At 36.3% G+C, this 21,405-nt stretch overlaps 1 protein-coding gene across 1 annotated transcript in view; it reads left to right on the top strand.

Annotated features, from left to right (window-relative positions):
- The first annotated feature begins 396 nt into the window (after window positions 1-396).
- EMB2813 (DNA primase, large subunit family) overlaps window positions 397-21,405 on the top strand; it is a 107,226-nt gene continuing 86,217 nt past the window's right edge. The window contains exon 1 of the mRNA XM_089819415.1: window positions 397-711. Within this exon, the coding sequence (XP_089675541.1) occupies window positions 540-711 (172 nt within the window). The 5' untranslated portion in view covers window positions 397-539. The remainder of the gene's footprint in view (window positions 712-21,405) is intronic.

Raw genomic sequence — 21,405 nt, 5'->3', positions numbered from 1 at the left:
ATCTTAAAAGAACAAGGATATACAATGAATTTATTGGACGTGGCTATCCTCCCACAAAAAATGTACAGCTGACCAATTTTCAAAAGATCGAAAACATCATGGTTTTTTTTTTAAATTTCAGCATTTGATCTTCATGATTTGCGTAGTCTATAGTTAAAAATAACAAAAATATAAAATAATCACTGCATTTTTGTAAATCTAAAAGAAAAAGTTTGACTTTATCTTGTCTTTGATATATATATATATATGTATATATTTATTGGAAATTAGCCTCTACCCATGAAATTTAAGCCCTCCATCCAGCATTTGTGCATACAAAAGTCACAAAACTTAATTTGAAAAAAAAAAATCGTGACGAAAATCAAACGATATAAAGACCACTTAATTTTATTAAATTGTGACGAAAATCCAACGATATAAACTCCACAAATTTCCCGCGGTTTTGCACTCCATTGTCTGTGCAGCTTCTTCGTAGTGTATGCAGCTTATTTTGAATAAATATTTTGCGAAAAGAACCAGGGGTTGAATTGTTTTCGAAGATGGAGATACTGAGTACTAATCGAAGGGCTTTCCCAGTGGAGGAATCCCCTGTAGGCAGCGCTACAAAACACGGGTCTAGAACTTGGCCAAATCTATCTTTCTACCAGACAGCTCCCCACCTGGAAGTATGTCTTGAAGACTTTGAACTTTTTGCTGTGGATCGTCTCAGAGGTAAAGAAGACACTCCTAATTTTTTCCTAAAGTTCGCGGCATAAGTTACGACTATTTGGCATTTTGAAAATTTGATGTTGGGTGTTTTCTTGAAGCACTGTTTGACTATGTAAATTTCATTATGCTGTTTTTTCCTCCTATCGTACATCTAGGTTTAGATAAGAACTGATGTCCAGCGTTTTTGTTACTAGCCTTTTGGATCTCTTGATGTTGGGTTTTCTCTTTGAATGGGTAACTGAATAAAATGATACTGGGTATTGGGATAAATTTTTCTGATTAACAGATGATGTCTCAACCTTTTTAGCATTATACGTAGTTTCCTAATCTTGGTTTAATTTAAAATAATTATTGCTGGGTTTTACAAAAAATGATGTTCGGGGAACATTTTTCTATTGACTGTTGGGCATTTAATTTGCACGTGCATTTAAAATTTGATATTGGTATGTTTTCGCTGTCCAGTTAAACTTATTCTGAAAGACCCAACGTCTCATCCGCTGGAGTTATGGTTTAGATTTTTACGGGGAACTAGCGTTTGTACCATAGTCATGGTCTTACCAGTGGCCCTGCTAGCAGTACAAAAAAACCTTAAATCTTGGGTCAGGATTAGCTGCCTTGATAGGGTGTGGTATGATCTTGGATTGAATGCTAGAGGGCGTGGGAAGCTTGAGCTTGATCATTAAGGAATGCAAACACGTATCAACGAGTTTGATTTGAAAATTACACAGTTGAATTCTGATAGCAATATCACAATTTGATTTATTGTGGAAAAATCTCCTACTTATCAATGTAAATTTGATCAGGGAAATACATTTCAAGCAGCATGGGTTTGCTTAATACTCTCCATAATAGATATTAGCAGATCACACTATTATAGTTTGGTAACCTGAGATTGCATTCAAATGTGTGACATACTTGGTCTGCATTTTAAATTGAATACTCTCCAGTGACATTCTTAAGGTTTGGAAAACTTGATCACTTCCTGAAGTAGCCCAATTAAAGATGGATTGTGCTTGAATGATCCACATAATTGATAGGATACAACCGCTTTTCATATCAATCAAAGTTGTAGGCTCTTTATGTTGGCGAGAACCATTTGCACTTGGATCATGCTGTTGAAGATGGTAGCAGCGACAAAGATGTTCTATGCATGCCTGTTCCATTTTGCTTGTTCATAAGATGCTGCTGTTATGTTCCTGATGGCTTGTGCTAATTGCATTTATTGTTCTTGCTCTCTTCTATGTCATGGTTTGCTGCTAAGTTCAACTGTTTATCATGACGGAAATTTTTTTCTTATCCTCCTTGTAATAACCCCAACAGGTTATAACTTCTTCAAACACCAAAAATCTTTATACTTCAGTTGTTTGACATTTCGTCAAACACTTTGCAAGCAAGCTCTGATACCACTGTAATAACCCTCCTCAAATCTGCTCTCAAAGAAGCTGATTGAAGGCTCAAAGAATTTTGTCAAACAATTCACATGCAAGAGATATATGACTCATATAGTATTTCAGCTTGCTTTAAATGACTTATTTTCAATTTGCATTAATGAGAAACTTGTGCTAGAAGACTCAAAATGGACTACACAATGACGTAACATGAGTTTGCTCCTAATTTTGACAATATTCAGTGCATATATTATGATCTAAGCATGAAAAAAGAACACCTACAGCCAATTGGCATTTTTGCAAACAGTTGGTATGCAAACTATCTAGCTGATAAATAATGAGATTGAATTGCTTAAATGACACCAACAACTATTATTTTTTTGATTGCAATCAAATTTCTAATACAATGCTCATGAAATATGGCCAAGACTTTGGCATTTACATGGATTACAAAATGACAATGCTGGTATAATGCACACTTATAGCTAAAACTTATAATACCCTATAAAAAACAATACTAACAAAGGAACCTGGTTGTAGATGGCTGTAATAATTTTCTTTCAATGCTGCCCCTTTTGCTTTACTTTTTCGAACTGCTTTTTCGGTCTGCTTTTATGGTTCCGCTTTTTCCGCTTGCTTTTTCGATTTCGCTTTTTCCGCTTGTTTTTTCGATTCCGCTTTTTTCGCCTGCTTTTTCGGTTCCACTTTTCCGCTTGCTTTTTCGATTCCGTTTTTTCCGCTTGCTTTTTCAGTTCCGTTTTTTCGGACTGCTTTTTCGTTTCTGCTTTTTCGGATTGCTACTTTGTTGAATCTCAAGACCATATCTTTCAATGGCGTCAAAATTTTCAGCTTGAAGAGATTTCGTCCTTCAAACTATTGAGACATAACCTCCAGAAAATTCTCCAATTTCTTTGATATTTCCAACCATGCATAAAAGAAGCTCTTCCATTTCTTTTATAGTGTTCTCACAAGAGCTTCATCCTTCGTTTTCTCAATGTGGGATAAAACATAACTCCCTTTATGTAACTTATGTCTCCAATGTGTTATAAAATAAAGAGGACTCTTTTAATTTAAATATTTCTCACAAACTATAGTCTATGCATTAATAAAGTTAAATATTTTAATTTAACTTTATAAAATGGTTTTATCAATGCATAACAAATCTTATCAGTGATAAACAAGTCTTCTTGTCGATTTTAAACAATTACCATCGACATATCATTGCCACTGGATGTCGGCCCATGCCCAAGATGACTTACTATAAATAGTAAGTATGCCCAAAGTTGCCTCAAAACCCCTCAGAAAGACCTGCAACTGAAACTATCTAGGCCAAATGGCTTCTAAGTCCTTTTAATGTCCTGGTTAGCCTACAGGACCGTAGGGAAATAGGCTAACGACAACATCATGCTATGAATGCTAAAAAAGGGACATTATAGTCCGCCCTTCCCAAAATTGCTTGTCCCCAAGCAATGGCCGAACAACAACCCAATCAATCCACCTGGATCCCAAATGTAGTCATGAACTATACTGCTGTCAGTCAACATAGGCTCTTGCAACAACTTGTGAAAATTAACCAAGAGGAATCCATAAATGAATCGTGAATCATGATGCAATTGAACTCCAAATCCACTACTGCTACAGTCAGGAACCCACGAGGCACAAACTCTCAAAATATTAGACCCCAAGTAGAGTAGATCACCCCAACTGTCAACATAATAAACACCATCCACACAACCCACCATGTTATGTGGAATGCACACTCCAACTCTGCTACAATAGTGACCACTCCCACATGAAACTGCACCAAATACAGAGAATCCACACACTGTACATCTGCTGCAGTTAACACAACTTTGCAGATTACCGGCCACTGTCTCATAACCATAACACCCATGCACTGCTGATGGTGAATAGTCATTACACGGTAGATAGCAAAAATGAGAGCCCAGTCCAAACCTGTCTGCCATCAACTCCTCAACGCATGGATCAAAAGCAAACCGATGAACATATCCTTTAGTATAATGTCGGTAAAAAGAACCAATCTGAGTCAAAGACTCATCCTGCAGACGTGATATGACCAACTGTGACTGATCATCAGCTAAGTCAGAGGATGATATAGCCAAGAGTGCAGAATCAACAACAACATCACTAGTCTTTGTGCCCTCCAAGTCAAACATATCACAATGCTCAGCTGCAGCGCCCAACTCAGTTGAACCTGCCTCCAGTGGAAATGGACCAAATATGCCAATAGTAGTGTCGTGGACAGATATATCCTCATCTCCACTACCTCTATCAACCTTGACCATGGACATCCGCGAATCACCAGACATCACGGTCCGTGATTGTACAGAATTTGGTAAAGACTGAAGTCGCTCTAACTCCATGGTCACCTTAGCCAAATGAAATTGTAACTCCTCGAAAGCCAACTGTGTACTCTCAAGAATCTCAGGAGTCACCTCGAGCTGCTGAGTAAGCTCACTCACTTCATCTTCCTTGGCCAATAATGCATCGTATGCTGTACTCCCCCACTCCATAAGATAATCTCTGTCGACTACCAACTGCATATAATTTTGTCTCAGAATCCGGATAGCCTTCCATAAAGAGTGGATCTCTGTCAAGGAAAGATAATTGCCTCCTTGCTCGTCACTAGTAGGAGAACCCCATCTATAAACTGCTAACAACTGACGAGCAGCATCGAAATGCTCGCAAGCGATAGAAATGTCTCGCTCGCCAACTCTCAGCTGACTAGACACATGATTGTTCCGATTGGTCGAACTCCTATACTCTATCCCTGGTACACTGTCCAAAGGAGTAACCTCGGAATAGCTATCATCTGTAATACTCAGATCTTGGGACTCTTCTGTAAACTCTGTCATATCTGAGAGATCATCAACCCATTCCAACAAGAATGGTCGACTAGATATACGAACAATGCCCAACGCAAGTGTGTAAAAACTAATTCCAGCATCAAACAAGTTGCTGGCATGGATGAGAACTACACCTGGCAAACTACTAATCAAGTCCATGATGGTGCAATAGATACTACTACCAAGGAATGATAGATATCTCTGGTCAAAACGATCCCAAGTACTAAGATTAGGATCCCAACATCTAATCCATGAACGGAAACCAGCTGGCAATTCAAGTAAACTTCTCACCTGAGTAATGTGAACAATACCAACTGACTTCACGCACCTGTCTACTATCTTTGAGTTCGGAGTGTGAATGCTAGACATACTCATATCATCATCATGTGACCCGACTGTAAAAGAAAACTGAGTCCCTGCTATACGCGCTAACTCCCGAACTGAACTCACTTCAAGACAAAGCTCGTCCACGTGTCTCTCAGAATCCTGGAGAGCCAATCGAGTACACACCAAGGAATTTCGAGTATCCTCCAGCTCATGAAAAAACCGGTATACCTCCTTCTCCTTCTTCACTGCATCTTCCTTGCTCTATTGTAAGTCGTCACGTGAAGAACCTGTTGTGACTCCTTTCTGTCTCTCCTGCAGTTGAATCATCCAAATGTGATTCTCAATCAATCCATGTATCCTGTCATGATGAGATAAAGCCGTGACAATATTCTTGTCCCTTGTCTTCAGCTGGCTTGCCAAACCAAGTGAAGAGCTACTAGCCTCTATCTCATGTGAAGAAGCATCCAACTGTGCTTGATACTCATTTTCTGCAAAGTACTGAATGCTCACTTTCTGATCAACTGTACTATCCTCAAACATGACAGTATCCTCAACTGCTGTAACTTCATCCAGCCCAACTGTAGTGGAATCACTATCTGTGTCAATCACACAATCCGGTGTGCCTGTGATATCACCTTCTGATGCAACTGGCTCAACTTGCACAACATTTGTAACCCCTTCTGCCTGTGAAGATGATGCAGATAAACCATTACCTGAAGATGTGCTGAAGTCTCCCTGTATCGAATCTGCATGTTTGTTAAACTCCTCATACAAGTTTCTGCCTATCATAGGGAAGGTATGATCCTTAGGCCTATCAAAGAGTTCAATCAGTCTCTCTGAAAACTCCACATATGAGGTAATGTGTGCATGACCCATAGTGACCATACCATGATGCCACCACTTGTGTGCTAACCCATCCAGGTGAATTGCTGCATACTTAATAGCTTCTTTCTCAAGCATAGGGTTCATTTGAAAGTATGTGTCAAGCTTTTGAACCCAAGCTCTTGCTATAGACTTCCTCGAGCCATCATAATATGGTAACTGAAGTTTACTTACTTTCTTTTGTAGCTCATAGCTCTGGTTCCTGTCATGTCCACGTGGCATATGCTTCATCCGCACATCTATATACTCCCTAAAGGTGATTGCAGCAATAAAATCTGGACCTCCGGCTTTCCAATCTCTCCTCAGCTGGTCCTGTATATCAGTGATCTGGGGCTCTGGTACGGGCTGATTTGGAGCTCTAGGAGGAAATGTGGGAATAATGGGCTTCGAATTCACTATCCTAGTTTGCTAGGGTGCATGACCGAAATTGTTCCCAACTTGTTCGCCTCCATTATGTGTCCCATCCTGATTATTACCACTCTGGTTATTACCATTCTGATTATTTCCTCCACCCACATTAGCATTCAACCCCATTTGACAAGCCATCATCTGCATCATAAGCTCAAATCTCTGACTCTGTTCCTGTGCTCTTTGCTCTGCTACTTGCTGTCCCTGTGCTAAGGTGTCTAATAATTGTAAGAATCTTTCCTTTCCCTGATCTGGACCGGCATTCATTTTGTCAAACATTTTTTCTCTCTCTGGCTAATCCAAAGTCCCTATAAGACCTCCACAGGATGGCAGGACTTATAGCTCTGATACCATTGTAATAACCCCAACAGGTTATAACTTCTTCAAACACCAAAAATCTTTATACTTCAGTTGTTTGACATTTTGTCAAACACTTTGCAAGCAAGCTCTGATACCACTGTAATAACCCTCCTCAAATCTGCTCTCAAAGAAGCTGATTGAAGGCTCAAAGAATTTTGTCAAACAATTCACATGCAAGAGACATATGATTGATATAGTATTTCAGCTTGCTTTAAATGACTTATTTTCAATTTGCATTAATGAGAAACTTGTGCTAGAAGACTCAAAATGGACTACACAATGACCTAACATCAGTGTGCTCCTAATTTTGACAATATTCAGTGCATATATTATGATCTGAGCATGAGAGAAGAACACCTACAGCCAACTGGCATTTTTGCAAACAGTTGGTATGCAAACTATCTAGCTGATAAATAATGAGATTGAATTGCTTAAATGACACCAGCAACTATTATCTTTTTGATTGCAATCAAATTTTTAATACAATGCTCATGAAATATGGCCAAGACTTTGGCATTTACATGGATTACAAAATGACAATGTTGGTATAATGCACATTTACAGCTGAAACTTATAATACCCTAAAAAAAACAATATTAACAAAGGAACCTAGTTGTAGATGGCTGTAATAATTTTCCTTCAATGCTGCCCCTTTTGCTTTACTTTTTCGAACTGCTTTTTCGGCCTGCTTTTACGGTTCCGCTTTTTTTGCTTGCTTTTTCGATTCCGCTTTTTCGGCTTGCTTTTTTGATTCCGCTTTTTCTGCCTGCTTTTTCAGTTCTACTTTTTCCACTTGCTTTTTCGATTCCGTTTTTTTCGCTTGCTTTTTCGATTTCGCTTTTTCCCCCTGCTTTTTCAGTTCCGCTTTTTCGGACTGCTTTTTCGTTTTTGCTTATTCGGATTGCTACCCTGTTGAATCTCAAGACCATATCTTTCAATGGCGTCAAGATTTTTAGCTTGAAGGGATTTCATCCTTCAAACTATTGAGACATAACCTCCAGAAAATTCTCCAATTTTTTTGATATTTCCAACCATGCATAAAAGAAGCTCTTCCATTTCTTTTATAGTGTTCTCACAAGAGCTTCATCCTTCGTTTTCTCAATGTGGGATAAAACATAACTCCCTTTATGTAACTTATGTCTCCAATGTGTTATAAAATAAAGAGGACTCTTTTAATTTAAATATTTCTCACAAACTATAGTCTATGCATTAATAAAGTTAAATATTTTAATTTAACTTTATAAAATAGTTTTATCAATGCATAACAAATCTTATCAGTGATAAACAAGTCTTCTTGTCGATTTTAAACAATTACCATCGACATATCGTTGCCACTGGATGTCCGCCCATGCCCAAGATGACTTACTATAAATAGTAAGTATGCCCAAAGTTGCCTCAAAACCCCTCAGAAAGACCTGCAACTGAGACTATCTAGGCCAAATGGCTTCTAAGTCCCTTTAATGTCCTGGTTAGCCTACAGGACCGTGGGGAAATAGGCTAACGACAACATCATGCTATGAATGCTAAAAAAGGGACATTACACTCCTTCAGATGTATTGTGAGATACTTGCATATCATTAAAAGTCTTGTGATGGTTGTGTGCCGTTTTGTTCTCTTTTGGAACAATTTATTCTTTGATATGGTTTGTATTATTATGGCTACTGTGGCATCTTTGTCAACAACTCATCTATTATTTGGTTAGTATTATTATGGTTGTCGTGGCATCCTAGTCAACACTTGATGTTTCATGGTCATTTGAAGAGCTATTGGTTTGAATAAAGATAGACAATGTTAGTTTTGAGATATCGCAATTCTTGGCTTGATGTTTGTTCACCTTTGGACTCCCTCTTGTCATTCTTTTTTTTGATTACTTGATATTATTGTGTTGGGCAAAAACAGTGTGGTATGAAAAACAATGACGAGGATTTACTCTTTGCAGAGTTTTAAAGTTGTTTTTGTTTTGCATATATGTTGGGGATAGTAGCAAAATTATTGATATTATTTTTTGTAGATTATTATTGAAGCATCATATCACATATTGTGAGTTTTAGAGACTTGTATAATTGTGTGAACTTTATTAAGACTTAAATGTTTAGTCTCAGTTTTATTTCATTTTGAATGTTTCTCGCGTCTTTGTGTACTGGAAGCAATATTTTTGATCATATATGATCATCAACTTTTGAAGATTCATTTTGCAAAGGCTTGCAATTGGTTTGAAGATCTCAATAAAAGGAATTTTTGTTGAGTTTGGTTGTTATGCTCACTGGGGGGGTTTCCCTAGGATATTTGCATTGTGTTGAGTAATTGTCTTGCATTTTTATGGCTTGATTTGTTTTCTCCATATTTACAACGCCCTGGGGGATGGGGGGATGACGGAATGAGGGGACAAGTTTCTAGGACGAGGGGATAAAGGGGCCTTATTTTTGGGGACAACAAGGGGACGACGACAAGGGACTGATGAGGCTATATATACTATACATATGGTACTTAAAAATGCTAGTTATGAAAAGATGTATTGTAATATAAGATAGAAAGATGGAAGACTAAATACTTGAACATTGAACATAAATAGTCAAATCAGAAAATAGTTAACACCAGGACGTCCCCCCATCCTTGGTGGAGGTGGTGGAATCTGGTGGCACCATTGGGGACGGAGGAATGGAGTCCCCAAATCTTTGATGAGTCCCCATCTCCAGTGTGTAGGGCAAAATGGGGGGGACACGTCCCCATGTTACTATTGTGTTTTCTTATTTCTGGTTCAAAAGTTTTAACATGGCATTAGAGCAAGTTTGAAGTGTACTTTGATCTCGAACTAGAAGTTTTATCAACTAGCTTTTCTTTTGTCTTCGTGATTATTTTAATCTTCATCTTCAATGTGTGAAGATGGTGAATGGATTAAAAGTTGAGGATAAGTTAGAGGGATCATCAAATTTTGCTTCTCAAATATCAAGAGTTTTGATTTCTTTTGAGGAAAATGATCTTTTAGACTATGTAAATATTGATGTTGCAGAGCTATCTGATAATGTAAGAAAGTCTTAGTAGAAGAAGAATAAAGTGATTTCCAAAAAGATCACAATTGACTTTATCAAAGATCATTTGATACCAGTAATTTCAAGATTGGAATCAGTTAAGGAGATGTTCAACACTCGAAAGAATTTATATGAATTTCACCAATAGAGCTCTTACACTTGGGCGTCAATTGCTGCATGTAAAGATGTTGAGAGGAGGATATGTGTTCTCTTATTTCATGAAAATTACAGAACTAAAAGATCTTGTGGTTAATCTTTTGCTGATGAAGATCATGTTATGCTGGCAATGAACGGTCTTCCTTATTCGTGGAAGTCATTCATGAAGGCATTAGTGGAAGAGATGAACATCCAAAGTTTGATCAGTTAAGGGTAGATTGCATTTAAGAAGAATATAGGTTGGAAGCAAGAGGAAGTAGCCTAAGAAGTCATCATGAAGATGATCATGTTTTTGCAGCTCATACCTCTAAAAGAAAAGGGAACAAAGAAAACTTCAAAAGATTCAAAGACAAAAGCCTTGATTCAGCTCCTGTTTTCAAGAAAAAGAAAAGAGATCTGTCTTGAGTTCAATGTATTAGGCTTGATAAATTTGGTCACTTTGCAAGAGATTGCAATATGAGACCAAAACCTCATCATGGAGCTGCCGTTGCAGATGTGGAGAATTCTTCTCCTCAAAAGGAGTCTAGCAATGATTCTTAAGGTTTTCTTTTTATTTCTGCACTTTCTAGTAATCTTCCTACAAATAGTGAATGAGGTTGATTGACAACCAACTCTTCTTGTCACATTATTGGATATAAAGGACATTTTTCTGATGTAAATGAAAATGACTCTCATTTACAAGTAATCATTGGTGATGATTTTTTAAATTGGATTTTGGTATTCCTCTTCACTTAAGTGATGTGTTATTTGTTCTGGGTATAAAAAGAAATCTGATTTCTATATCAACCTTAGAGGACAAAGGATATAATGGAGCATGGAAAAAATTTCTGATTTTAAAACAACTTGCAAAATTGGAGCTCATCGGTGACAACCTCTATGAACTTTCAGCTCGTCCACTTCATACTTTTGCTCTAAATTCTTTTGATTCAAGTCAATTATGGGACAAGAGGTTTGGGCATTTAGATCTCAACACTTTAGCTTCATCAGGGTCATAAAGAGGATGCAAGGGATTTGCTCTAGGCAAGGATATTAAGAGCACCTTTCATAGTAGTAAATCTAGAACTAATACATTAAGATTTATGTCGTCTCATGTCTGTTGCATCTCTTCGGGCATTTAGATCTCAACACTTAAGCTTCTATGGAAAAAGCTATTGTTGGTCTTCCTAAACTAAATCAGGCTCATGAAGGAGTATGCAAGGGATGCGCTCTAGGTAAGAATATTAAGAGCACCTTTCATAGTAGCTAATCTAGAACTAACACATTAGATTTATGTGTTCTCATGTCTGTTGCATCTCTTAGTGGATATTGGTATATCTCTCCTTTATTGATGATTTCTCTTGTTAGTGTTGGATCTATTTTCTCAAGTCTAAGGAATTTGATGAAGTGTTGTCTCATTTTAAAGAAGTCAAAACCTTGGTTAAAAAATCATCTAACAAAAGAATTAAGATTGTAAGATCTGATAATGGTGGAGAGTATGTATCCGAAATCTTCCATATTTTTTGTGTTGGAGTTGGGATTAAGAGGGATTACGATAGTTATCGAGGCAACAAAGACAATGATTTATGATCAGTCGTCCTACAACTCTATGGCCCGAAGCTTGCAGGACAACAATTCACATTCAGAATAGTTGTCCACATTAGATTCTTGACAACATGAGTCTAGGAGAAGCTTTCTTAGGTATGAAACCAGACATCAGTTATTTTAGAATTTTTTGTTGCCCAGTATATATTCATATTCTTAAAGAGAAAAGAACAAAGTTGGAACCTTTAGGAAAGAAAGGGGTATTTGTTGCCTGTATTGATTTTTCAAAAGTATATAGAATTTATGTTTTAGGTTAAAAACAAATTGAGATAAGTAGGGATGCCATGTTTGATGAAATCATACCTTGCAAGTTATCCAAAGATTCAAACTTTGAAAATGAGGGAGAAAATGTTGAGAATTCTCAAGATTTTGTAATGGCTGATCTAGAATCACCTTCAAAGATTTAGAGGGAGATTGCAGATTCAGATTTTCAGGCTGATCCATCTAATCCATCTGATCCCATTGATTCTTCAGCATGTCCTAGTGCTGCTTCAACCAAAAAGAAAAGACCTCTATGGGCTAGAAACATTATTGAAGAAGCTGAAAACTATGCAGCTCCTTGTGGTACTTTTAGAGAAAGTAAGAGATCTCAAAAGTTTGCTGGTTATGTTGCATTAATGAGTCACATAGCTGCATTAGAACCTTCTAGTGTTGAAGAGGCCTCTAATCAACAAGTATGGAAGAATGCAATGATGAAAAAGTATCAGTGTATTCTTCAAACGATGTTTGGGTTGTTCCTAGAGCAAAAGGTAAATCTGTGGTTTCTTTTTGTTAAAGTACGATCAATTTTTTCATTGCTGTAACTTGTAATAGCACTGTGGATATTTTATGTGTTTTCCAAGTTGCTATACGAATGAATATATACGTGATACAAAGAGGCATGTCTCTTGAAGAGACACATCTCTTTAATATTATAACTTACATTAGTTATAGTTATAACACAAGTAATATACCCTCAATATATTATAATGATTATATAAATAACACTCTTAATATAAGTTAATTATTCCATATATAATATTTGTCATATATTATTTACATATCTCATATATATAATATAATTTATCTGACAAAATTATAACATTCACACTCCCTCTTAATGAAGAAGGATAAAACATATAGATATTACACCGTAGGTAATATTTCAAAAATAATACATATTGGAAATCTTTCCAGTATATGATGTCATATAAGTATTGGCCTATCAGAATATCAACACATAATATTCACCAATTACTATTTGATATCATATTAGGTAACATGAGTAGTCGCCTATCAAAACATCAATTAAATGTAAATGATATTCACCAAGTGCTTTGAGTAATGTCCTATCAGAGCATCAACTAAATGATATTCACCAAGTACTTAGTGTGGTAATGGCTTATCAGAATATCAAGACAAGATATTCACCAAGTGCCTAAAATATATCTATACAAACAACTTGTAGATAGTGAAATTAATGACATCTAGCACCTAGTTGTTGATTTATAAGATAAAGCCTTTCATGATTTATTTCAACATTTGCACAAAATGTATATCATTATACAAGTTATTGTAAGGTTGTCACCTTTCAATAACTTCTCCAAATACAAGTGATAATCATTTGGAAGTCGTCACTTCCTCATGATATACATAGGGGAAAGGCCCATACACACATGACATCAAAAGTTCACATGAAGTCACCATTGATACTATTATGTGGTGTTGTCATGAGATCCACCATGGATCATATTAGAGAATAAGGTTTTCACCTCAAACTTATCTCTCATAGAGAAGAATGTATTACGGAGGATTTCAAAACTCCCTTTGAATCTAAAACATATCCTTTATCTACTCCCTCTCTTTGTCCAAGGTTGCTTCTAATAAACTGTTATGCTCCCTGGTTCAACAAGTATCCATCCATCTAGTAATGTCATGGTCTAGATATCCTTGGTTCACATGGAACTTCATCCCATGAATCATAGTCCCTTTAATTGTGATAATTTTTTGATTAGTGGAGAGATCATCTCAACATATTCTACTCCTTCTAAACCAATATGATCAAGATTCTTGGAAGCAAATTGAGACATGTCATCTATCTACTCCCTCTCTAACAGATGTGCCAAACTCCCTTTTGTTATAGAAAGGTATTCATATTTGGTGGCACGCCTAATGTGCCTTCCTTCTTTTCTTGCAAGAACATCCTTAGAGACATGGGAAAAGATCAAGGTAAATAACTCCTATAGCACAATATAGAAATCCAATTAAGAGAGAGAATACGATGAGAAGATAAATGTAATGCTTAAGGCTAATCAATACTTATCTGCACGTCCTTGATACAAGTTGCTTCAATGAAGAACCATATCCTCAAATCAAAAAATGCTTTCTTAGATTGTTTGAGAGACATCTCCTCTTTTGAATCATCTCCTCACCAATTATGACTCAAATTGGATCTTTGAAGTGTCTCTTCTCTGATTCTTCCCTTTGAAGATGGTTCAAGTGGGAATGAAACATATGTTGTTATTCCCCAGACAATGTAAAATTCTCACTTATTTCATTATTCAGAGATTTCTTGGCATCCTTGTGACCATAAAATTTTTGTTAAGATCGCAGCAAGCATATATTCTAGATGATAAAATATAACACTTTTATTATGAGTTTTGAACTGCCACAAATTTCCTTATAGTATTGATGTATTTGAGTACTTATGCTAGGTAAAGAGATCAACAATTCACAAAATTATGCATGCAGCTTGGTCATAGCTTGACAAAGGCAAGAATTCCAGAGGCCAAAATTCTGCAAGTTATAACTATTCTCCAATTTCAACCCAATTTCTTTGTCCATCCATAAGCGATCCTCCTGTGAGCCGACCCATGGAAAACTTGAAGGACAGGTACAACGGCCGTCCATAAATCAAACACACTCTCACTCAAATCATTATGATATGATAGATTTTAATGACGTCCACGAGGCTAAAGTAGCCTATGGGATCCACATGATCACCCCCGAGGTAGGAGCAAAACTAATATCAAATTCCATATTATGAACATAAGCCTTCTTATCTCATATTCCATAATATCAAATCCTATTAAATTTGACACATCTCCATTTAAATATGTATATATTAGATACATTTAGCTACTATAACTTCCTTTGATATGAACCATTAATTTGTTCACGACTTCTCAAGAGTGCTCTCTGTGTCTCAAGCCTCAATATCTGGGAAGATAACTTTGTTTACATTCACAATGTGCCCTTAGGCAGCAACTACTTCTAATACCTTATAATTGTAGACTTTGTCAACTTTTTAAAGTGTACCTATGTGCTATGCAATTCAATGCTTACTCAATATTTACAGATACTTATGTCTCTTTCTGATGACATGACCACATGAAATAGATGTGAGAGTTATTACCACGTAATATATGATTTGTCTCTGCCTCTTTAATTATTTGTTCGATGGTTTTGGTTCTGACTATACTAATTGTCAGTCACTCTCGCCTCATCTTATGGTTCTATCTACATCACTCGTAATCAAACACTTGTTGAGGCCGCTAATTGCTATCTTGTCCCATTAAAATCTCTCCTATGCAACATCAAAGATGATCTGCTCTAGACATATTGTGCACTACCTATCTCCAAATCGCAACATTGGTCATATCCTTGGAATATCACGTAGATCCTCGACATCCCGATTCTGAGAGCATCCCAAAGAGTCCATGATTCCTCCAAATCATCGAGCATTCATTACTTTGGCTTACCTAGTTTGACATGCACAAATCAGAACAAGATCTGCCTTTCTAGTTGAGCAACTTAAATTTGGTTGGAGACTTCATTAGATTCTCTTGTCATATGATTTATACATCTGCCTATTTGCAGGTGCTTTGAATATACTTTTTGACTTTCTAGGGGATGAAGATTACGAAAACGATATCCAAATTACTTAATTGATTTTCTCCAAGATTAAATGCAGATAGATTTGCAATGTTGTTCATCTCAACTATTTCTCTTGTTACTATCTATTCTCACGCCTCTAAGATTCAATGCTACCAGTCAATGAAGGAAGTTTGTAAATTTTCTCCAACAGTCGAGCACTGAAAATATGTGACTGGGAGCCTGATTGTAGTTCATGCACATTTTGCTAATATTCATGTCATTCTTGCATCAGTAATTCAACATCACAGTCGCAACCATAGATAGACATCACTACAAAAATAAAATATAGTCATACTTGAAGCATCTAAGAACTACAAAGATTGTGGCATCATAAAGTATAGAAACAAAAACTCCCCATAGGAATTTGAGTTTTCGTTTATGGTAGAGCTTATGACGGGTTGGAAATTCCTTGATGTAACTCCTTTAATTATAACCACGACTCTCTCTTGCAAATCAAACGAGGCATTTTCAATTGGAATATTCAATCTTCCTCCCAATTTGGTATGTGTCGACAATCCTCAATGTATAATCGTGACCCTCTCTATGTACTCTATGATTTTGCATACTTGTAGACATTTAATGTGTCATCTAAATTGTTAGCTCGATGGTTCAATGTTGTATCCTCCAACGTAAAGCGGCATAGGATTACATATTCAACTATGATCCCATATGATAACAAGGTTTCTTTAACTTAGTTACTCCACGTGAATGTAGATAATCCCATCAGTGTTGGTATCATAGTTGGAAAACTCGCCAAAGGCAAAATCTCGCCAAGCCCTCCAAAAGTTTAATCGAGAAAAACTCAGTGATTTTTAAATAAAACTCTGGAATCTAAAAAAAGCCTGAAATTTAATTAAAAATACATTTATTTTGCAAAATTTAATGAGAAGATGCATCTAGTAAGTTAATTAAAGAGAACACAAAAGAAACAAGTAGAGTTTAGATATATATAAATGCATAGTGGGTACAAAATTGCATTCTCATGCGGAATGCTCATGGCAGGAAGCAAAATAGTAAATAGTTTCAACCTGTCAAACTAGAAGTAAATACTAAAAGTCTAAATACATCAATACAATCACATCTTCCTCTTTCTAGCTGCACTAGCGGGAAAGCGAGGGGGTCTAGTCCTCGAAGAAGTGCCTCGCACTGGGATGGGGTGTGTGTTGCGTGACTGTGAACTTTGTGGTTGTGCCTCCTCGCTTGACATCCCTACTGACTGGCTCGGCGTCTTGGAAGAGGATGTATCTCCTCCTATATGTGGCATCGGTAATGCCTCCTCCTTTGAGCTTGAATCATTAGCATCATCATCTTCACCCTCAATGTCATCCATTGTGAATTGAAAATCAATTCCAACATCCCCCTCCATGGCCTGCCTCTCCAAATCAGCGATCTCATCTAGTGAAAACAATGAACCTGGCTCCTATGCTGTCCAATCAGAATAAGGATCTATCTCTTCCGAATCAAGCAGACCAGGTAGTGTTGAACTCTGTGCCCTTTTTATGCGCAATTTAAGATTATAGTGCACATAAACAAGATCATTAAGCCGTTTTTGAGTCATTCTGTTTCTTTTCTTTATGTGGATGGACTCAAATAAGCTCCAATTGCGCTCACAATGGGATGAGCTACAAGGTTGGCATAGGACTTTGAGAGCAAAATTCTTTAAATTGGGGGTATTGCCACCCCAACTTGCCCACCAAGCATCTGCAAAACAAAATATAAAAAGTTATAAAGCAATGAAAAAAGATAATCAGAAACACAACTTATCAATTTGCAAAGGCTTTAAAGTTTGACGCCTTACCTGGTGCTTGAGTAGATCTTGTTCTCTTTGCTAGCATAGAAGAGAACAAATTACCCTTTGATTCCACAGACTTGTTGTTCGGTCACAACAAGGTTTCTCTTCGCTTCATTGGATATCATTCTCTCAATGCATTTAGAGAGACCTTCCATGACCTCTCCATTAGGATCTGAGTAGGAATCATCAACCCTAAAACAAATAGAAAATGATATCAAGTCTTATTACACAACCTTAAAAAGTAAAGTAAAATAAAGTCTTAGTAAAATCTCAACTTCAAGGACAATCATAGTACTTGAATTTGGGGTTGAGGAAGTAGCCTGTTGCATGAATGGGTTGGTGGAGCATATTGTTCCACCGCTATCAATTATTTCCCAAATGGGGTCAAATCTGAGTATGTCCCCATGATAGTAATTTCTAACAGCCTTTTTGGTCCTATCCATGGCCTCATAAAGACCTACCATTGGGGATTGTTGCCCATCACATATGCGCAAGACTCTAACCAGGGGCATAGACATCTTCATTTGAAATTTGAAAAATACAAATTAGTTAATAATATAGTAAGTTATGAATTAATAATGAAACTTGAATCAACTAAAAATATAATATTTTGATTCTTGAAGTTACCTCCACAATCTTCTTAGCCTTTGCGAAAAAACTATCATCAAAGACTATTCGTGCCACAACCTCTCCTTCGAGCTTCTTTGAGTAAGATGAAGCAACCCAATCAGCATACACAAACATTTGTTTCAGAGCCAATATGTGGTTGAGAATACTTTGCAATGTCAAGAGCACCGTTGCAAAGCTTGTCATAGTGGGTCTCACCAAATTTTTGCCTTTGGTCTTTCTCATCAAACTGAGAACCCATGGGTGATTATAGATATATTTGGCGACTCGCCTAGCATCTTCCACAACTGGACTTACCGAATCGAGTTTTCCTATGTCCTCCAAAAGAAGGTCAAGGACATGTGCTGCATAAGGTGACCAAAAAAGTGTGGGATGCCTCTCCTGGAGGATTCTACCTAAAAGATTAGTAAAAAAACAATAATTAGTTACAAACTTTCCATATTTATATCAAAACTAAATTGAATAATACCATAGCATTACATTTAAGATTCATATTGAACATAAAAAATCAAATTTACTTGCTGCCACATATGTTGCTGCATTATCTGTGATTATTTGCACCACATTCTCTACTCCCACCTCCATGACAACATTCTCCAACATCAAAGCCAATGTGTGTGCATTTTTCACTTTGTTAGAGGCGTCAATAGATTTCCAAAACACTACATCATCTTTGCAAGCAACCAAGAAATTAATAATAGTTCTACTTCTTCCATCTGTCCACCCATTAGATAAAATGGTGCAGCTATACTTCTTCCACTCTTTCTTTTGGTCTTCTATCAATACTCTTGCCCTACCAACCGCATGGTCAAGCAACCTACAAAATGTAGGTGTAATAAAGTGTTAGTAAAAAATAGGAAATAACAATTAAGATTTAAAATATAACAATGAATTGAAGTGAACCACAATTATTTACAATTACTAAATAGTAAAATACTAACCTTCCACTCATCCTTTCAAGTAGGTGGCTTGTACCCTTTGTCCGATATTGAAATTGCATTCACCAAATTCAAACAATAAGGACTATCAGCTGCATACATTGAGATATTGTTGAAAAACCAAAAATCAGCTGCTGCAATATCAGTTTGCTCATGCACCTCCTCGAACCCAGTGCCCTCTAATGATGGTTATGATCCAACTGTGTTCTTGGGCACAAAATAACTCCCTATCCTTGATGCGGATGGTGATGAAGAACTAGGAAATGTAGAAGAAATGGAACTGACAAAATAGGCATTTTGTTTGTGGATCCGTGGGCCATGAAAAGATCCTGGTATATTCTCAAGTGCCTCTTCTTCTTCTTGCATATCAAAAGGAGCTCCTTGAGATTCAGCTATGGTTGCCCTCATAGCTAATTTTGCCCTCTCTCTATTCAATTTTTTCTCTTCAACATCTGCAAGTAGGGCATTGATGAATCTTTTTTCTTCTTTAGTTACCTTCAAACAAAGATTTGAATCATGTTTCTTTATGCCTGCAAGGTGGTATTTGAAGTGGTTTATGCCTCTAGGAATAAGTCTCTCACATGGAATGCATATAATCTTGCCAACATCATTTGGAGCATCATAGGCATATCGCCATGTCTTATCTTTTGCATTTTTAGGCTGAGTGCCTATATATCCATATGGGCATGGTGTTTGTGGCCACTCTTTTTGCGGGTTTGTCATTTTTTAATGCTCAACCTCTGTCCTAAACATAAATTTATAGAAAGATAAATAAACAAAGTTGGAACAACTAGGGTTTGTTTTTAAAAAATCTTACATATTCTTCAAAAAAGATTGTGAAACATAGAGCTGAATGGCTTTCAAATGATTCAAACATAGAGTTAAAATGCTTTTAGATGATTTGAAATCATTTACAAACAACAAAAAAAACAATAGAACATTTGTTAAAACTATAAAAAGTTTTCAAACTATGATAAAAAGAACATACCTGGAGAGATATCTGTCTTTTAAAACTGGTTAGAATCCTCTAAAATCCACTCATATCCTCCTTGAATCACTTGCAATCAGCTAAGAATGCCTCCAAACCACCTTCTCTCCACACCTCAAGGCTCTAGAGAACACAAATGCAACAAAAATGCAAAAAAAAAGGAAGTTTTTTGCCCTATTAAGCTGTCACAATGCGTGGGCTACAGGAACTATGAGTTTTTGATTAGAACTCGCTGATTACTCGTCAAGTAATTGGCGAGTTTTTGCCCAGGTGCCGAGTTTTTCGTCCCGTGAGTTAATCTGGGGTTTACTCGCTGAGTTAAAAAAATTGGCGAGTGTTCCAACTATGGTTGATATGTTTGTAAGAATAACTCTTCTAGGAGTGTAACTCTAATTTGATATGATGTTAAAGTATGATCAATTTTTTCATTGTTGTAACTTGTAATAGCACTGTGGATATTTTACGTGTTTTCTAAGTTACTATACCAATGAATATATATGTGATATAAAGAGACATGTCTCTTTAATATATTAACTTACATTAGTCATAGTTATAACACAAGTAATATACCCTCAATATATTATAATGATTATATAACATTGAAAAGATTTCTCTTGTATTTGGTGTTGAACCCCAAGGTTTGGAGGAAAGGGAGGAATGAATATGGGAAAGTTAAAAAGATTATCTTGATTTGTTACACAGTAAATCTGTCTTTTTCATGGGAGATAATTTGCTATATATATATATATATATATATATATATATATATATATATATATATATATAGCACTCTTAATATAAGTTAATTATTCCATATATAATATATGTCATATATTATTTATATATCTCATATATATAATAAAATTTATTTGACATAATTATACCATTACCACTTTTAAATGGTTATTTAAAACTAAACATGTTGCTGATGGTAGTATAAAGAAAACATAAGGCTAGATTTGTTGCTAGAGTTTTTTCACAAAAAAAAGGCATATATTATGAGGAAAGCTTTGCATCTGTAGCACGTTATTCTTCTATTAGAACAATCATTGCTATTGCAGTAGTGAAGGGTTGGAATCTTCATCAAGTATATATTTAAACATTATTTTAAAATGGAGTCATTGAAGAGGAAGTTTTTATTGAACAACTTGAAGGATTTGTAATTCATGATAGAGAATCACATGTATGCAAGTTGAAAAAGGCCTTGTATGGTCTCAATCAAGCTCCTTGAGCATGGTATGAGAGAATTGATAGCTATCTCCCAAGTTTGGGTTTTGAAAAGAATGATGCAGATTCACATTTGTATTTTGCTAGGTTCCCCCAAGTTTTGAAGACAGGTCGACGGGACAGGTTTGTGGGACACCAAGTTTTTTTGCCTATTTTAGGGACAAGGGGGGATGGCAAATGGGGACGTCTATATATATATATATATAGAGAGA

The sequence above is a fragment of the Cupressus sempervirens genome, chromosome 3 (assembly GCF_028749045.1).
Source record: "Cupressus sempervirens isolate cs-2001-9-10 chromosome 3, ASM2874904v1, whole genome shotgun sequence".
In the NCBI taxonomy this organism is placed as follows: domain Eukaryota; kingdom Viridiplantae; phylum Streptophyta; class Pinopsida; order Cupressales; family Cupressaceae; genus Cupressus; species Cupressus sempervirens.
Note: the sequence above shows the minus strand (reverse complement) of the source record. Positions and strands in the feature narration are given on the sequence as shown.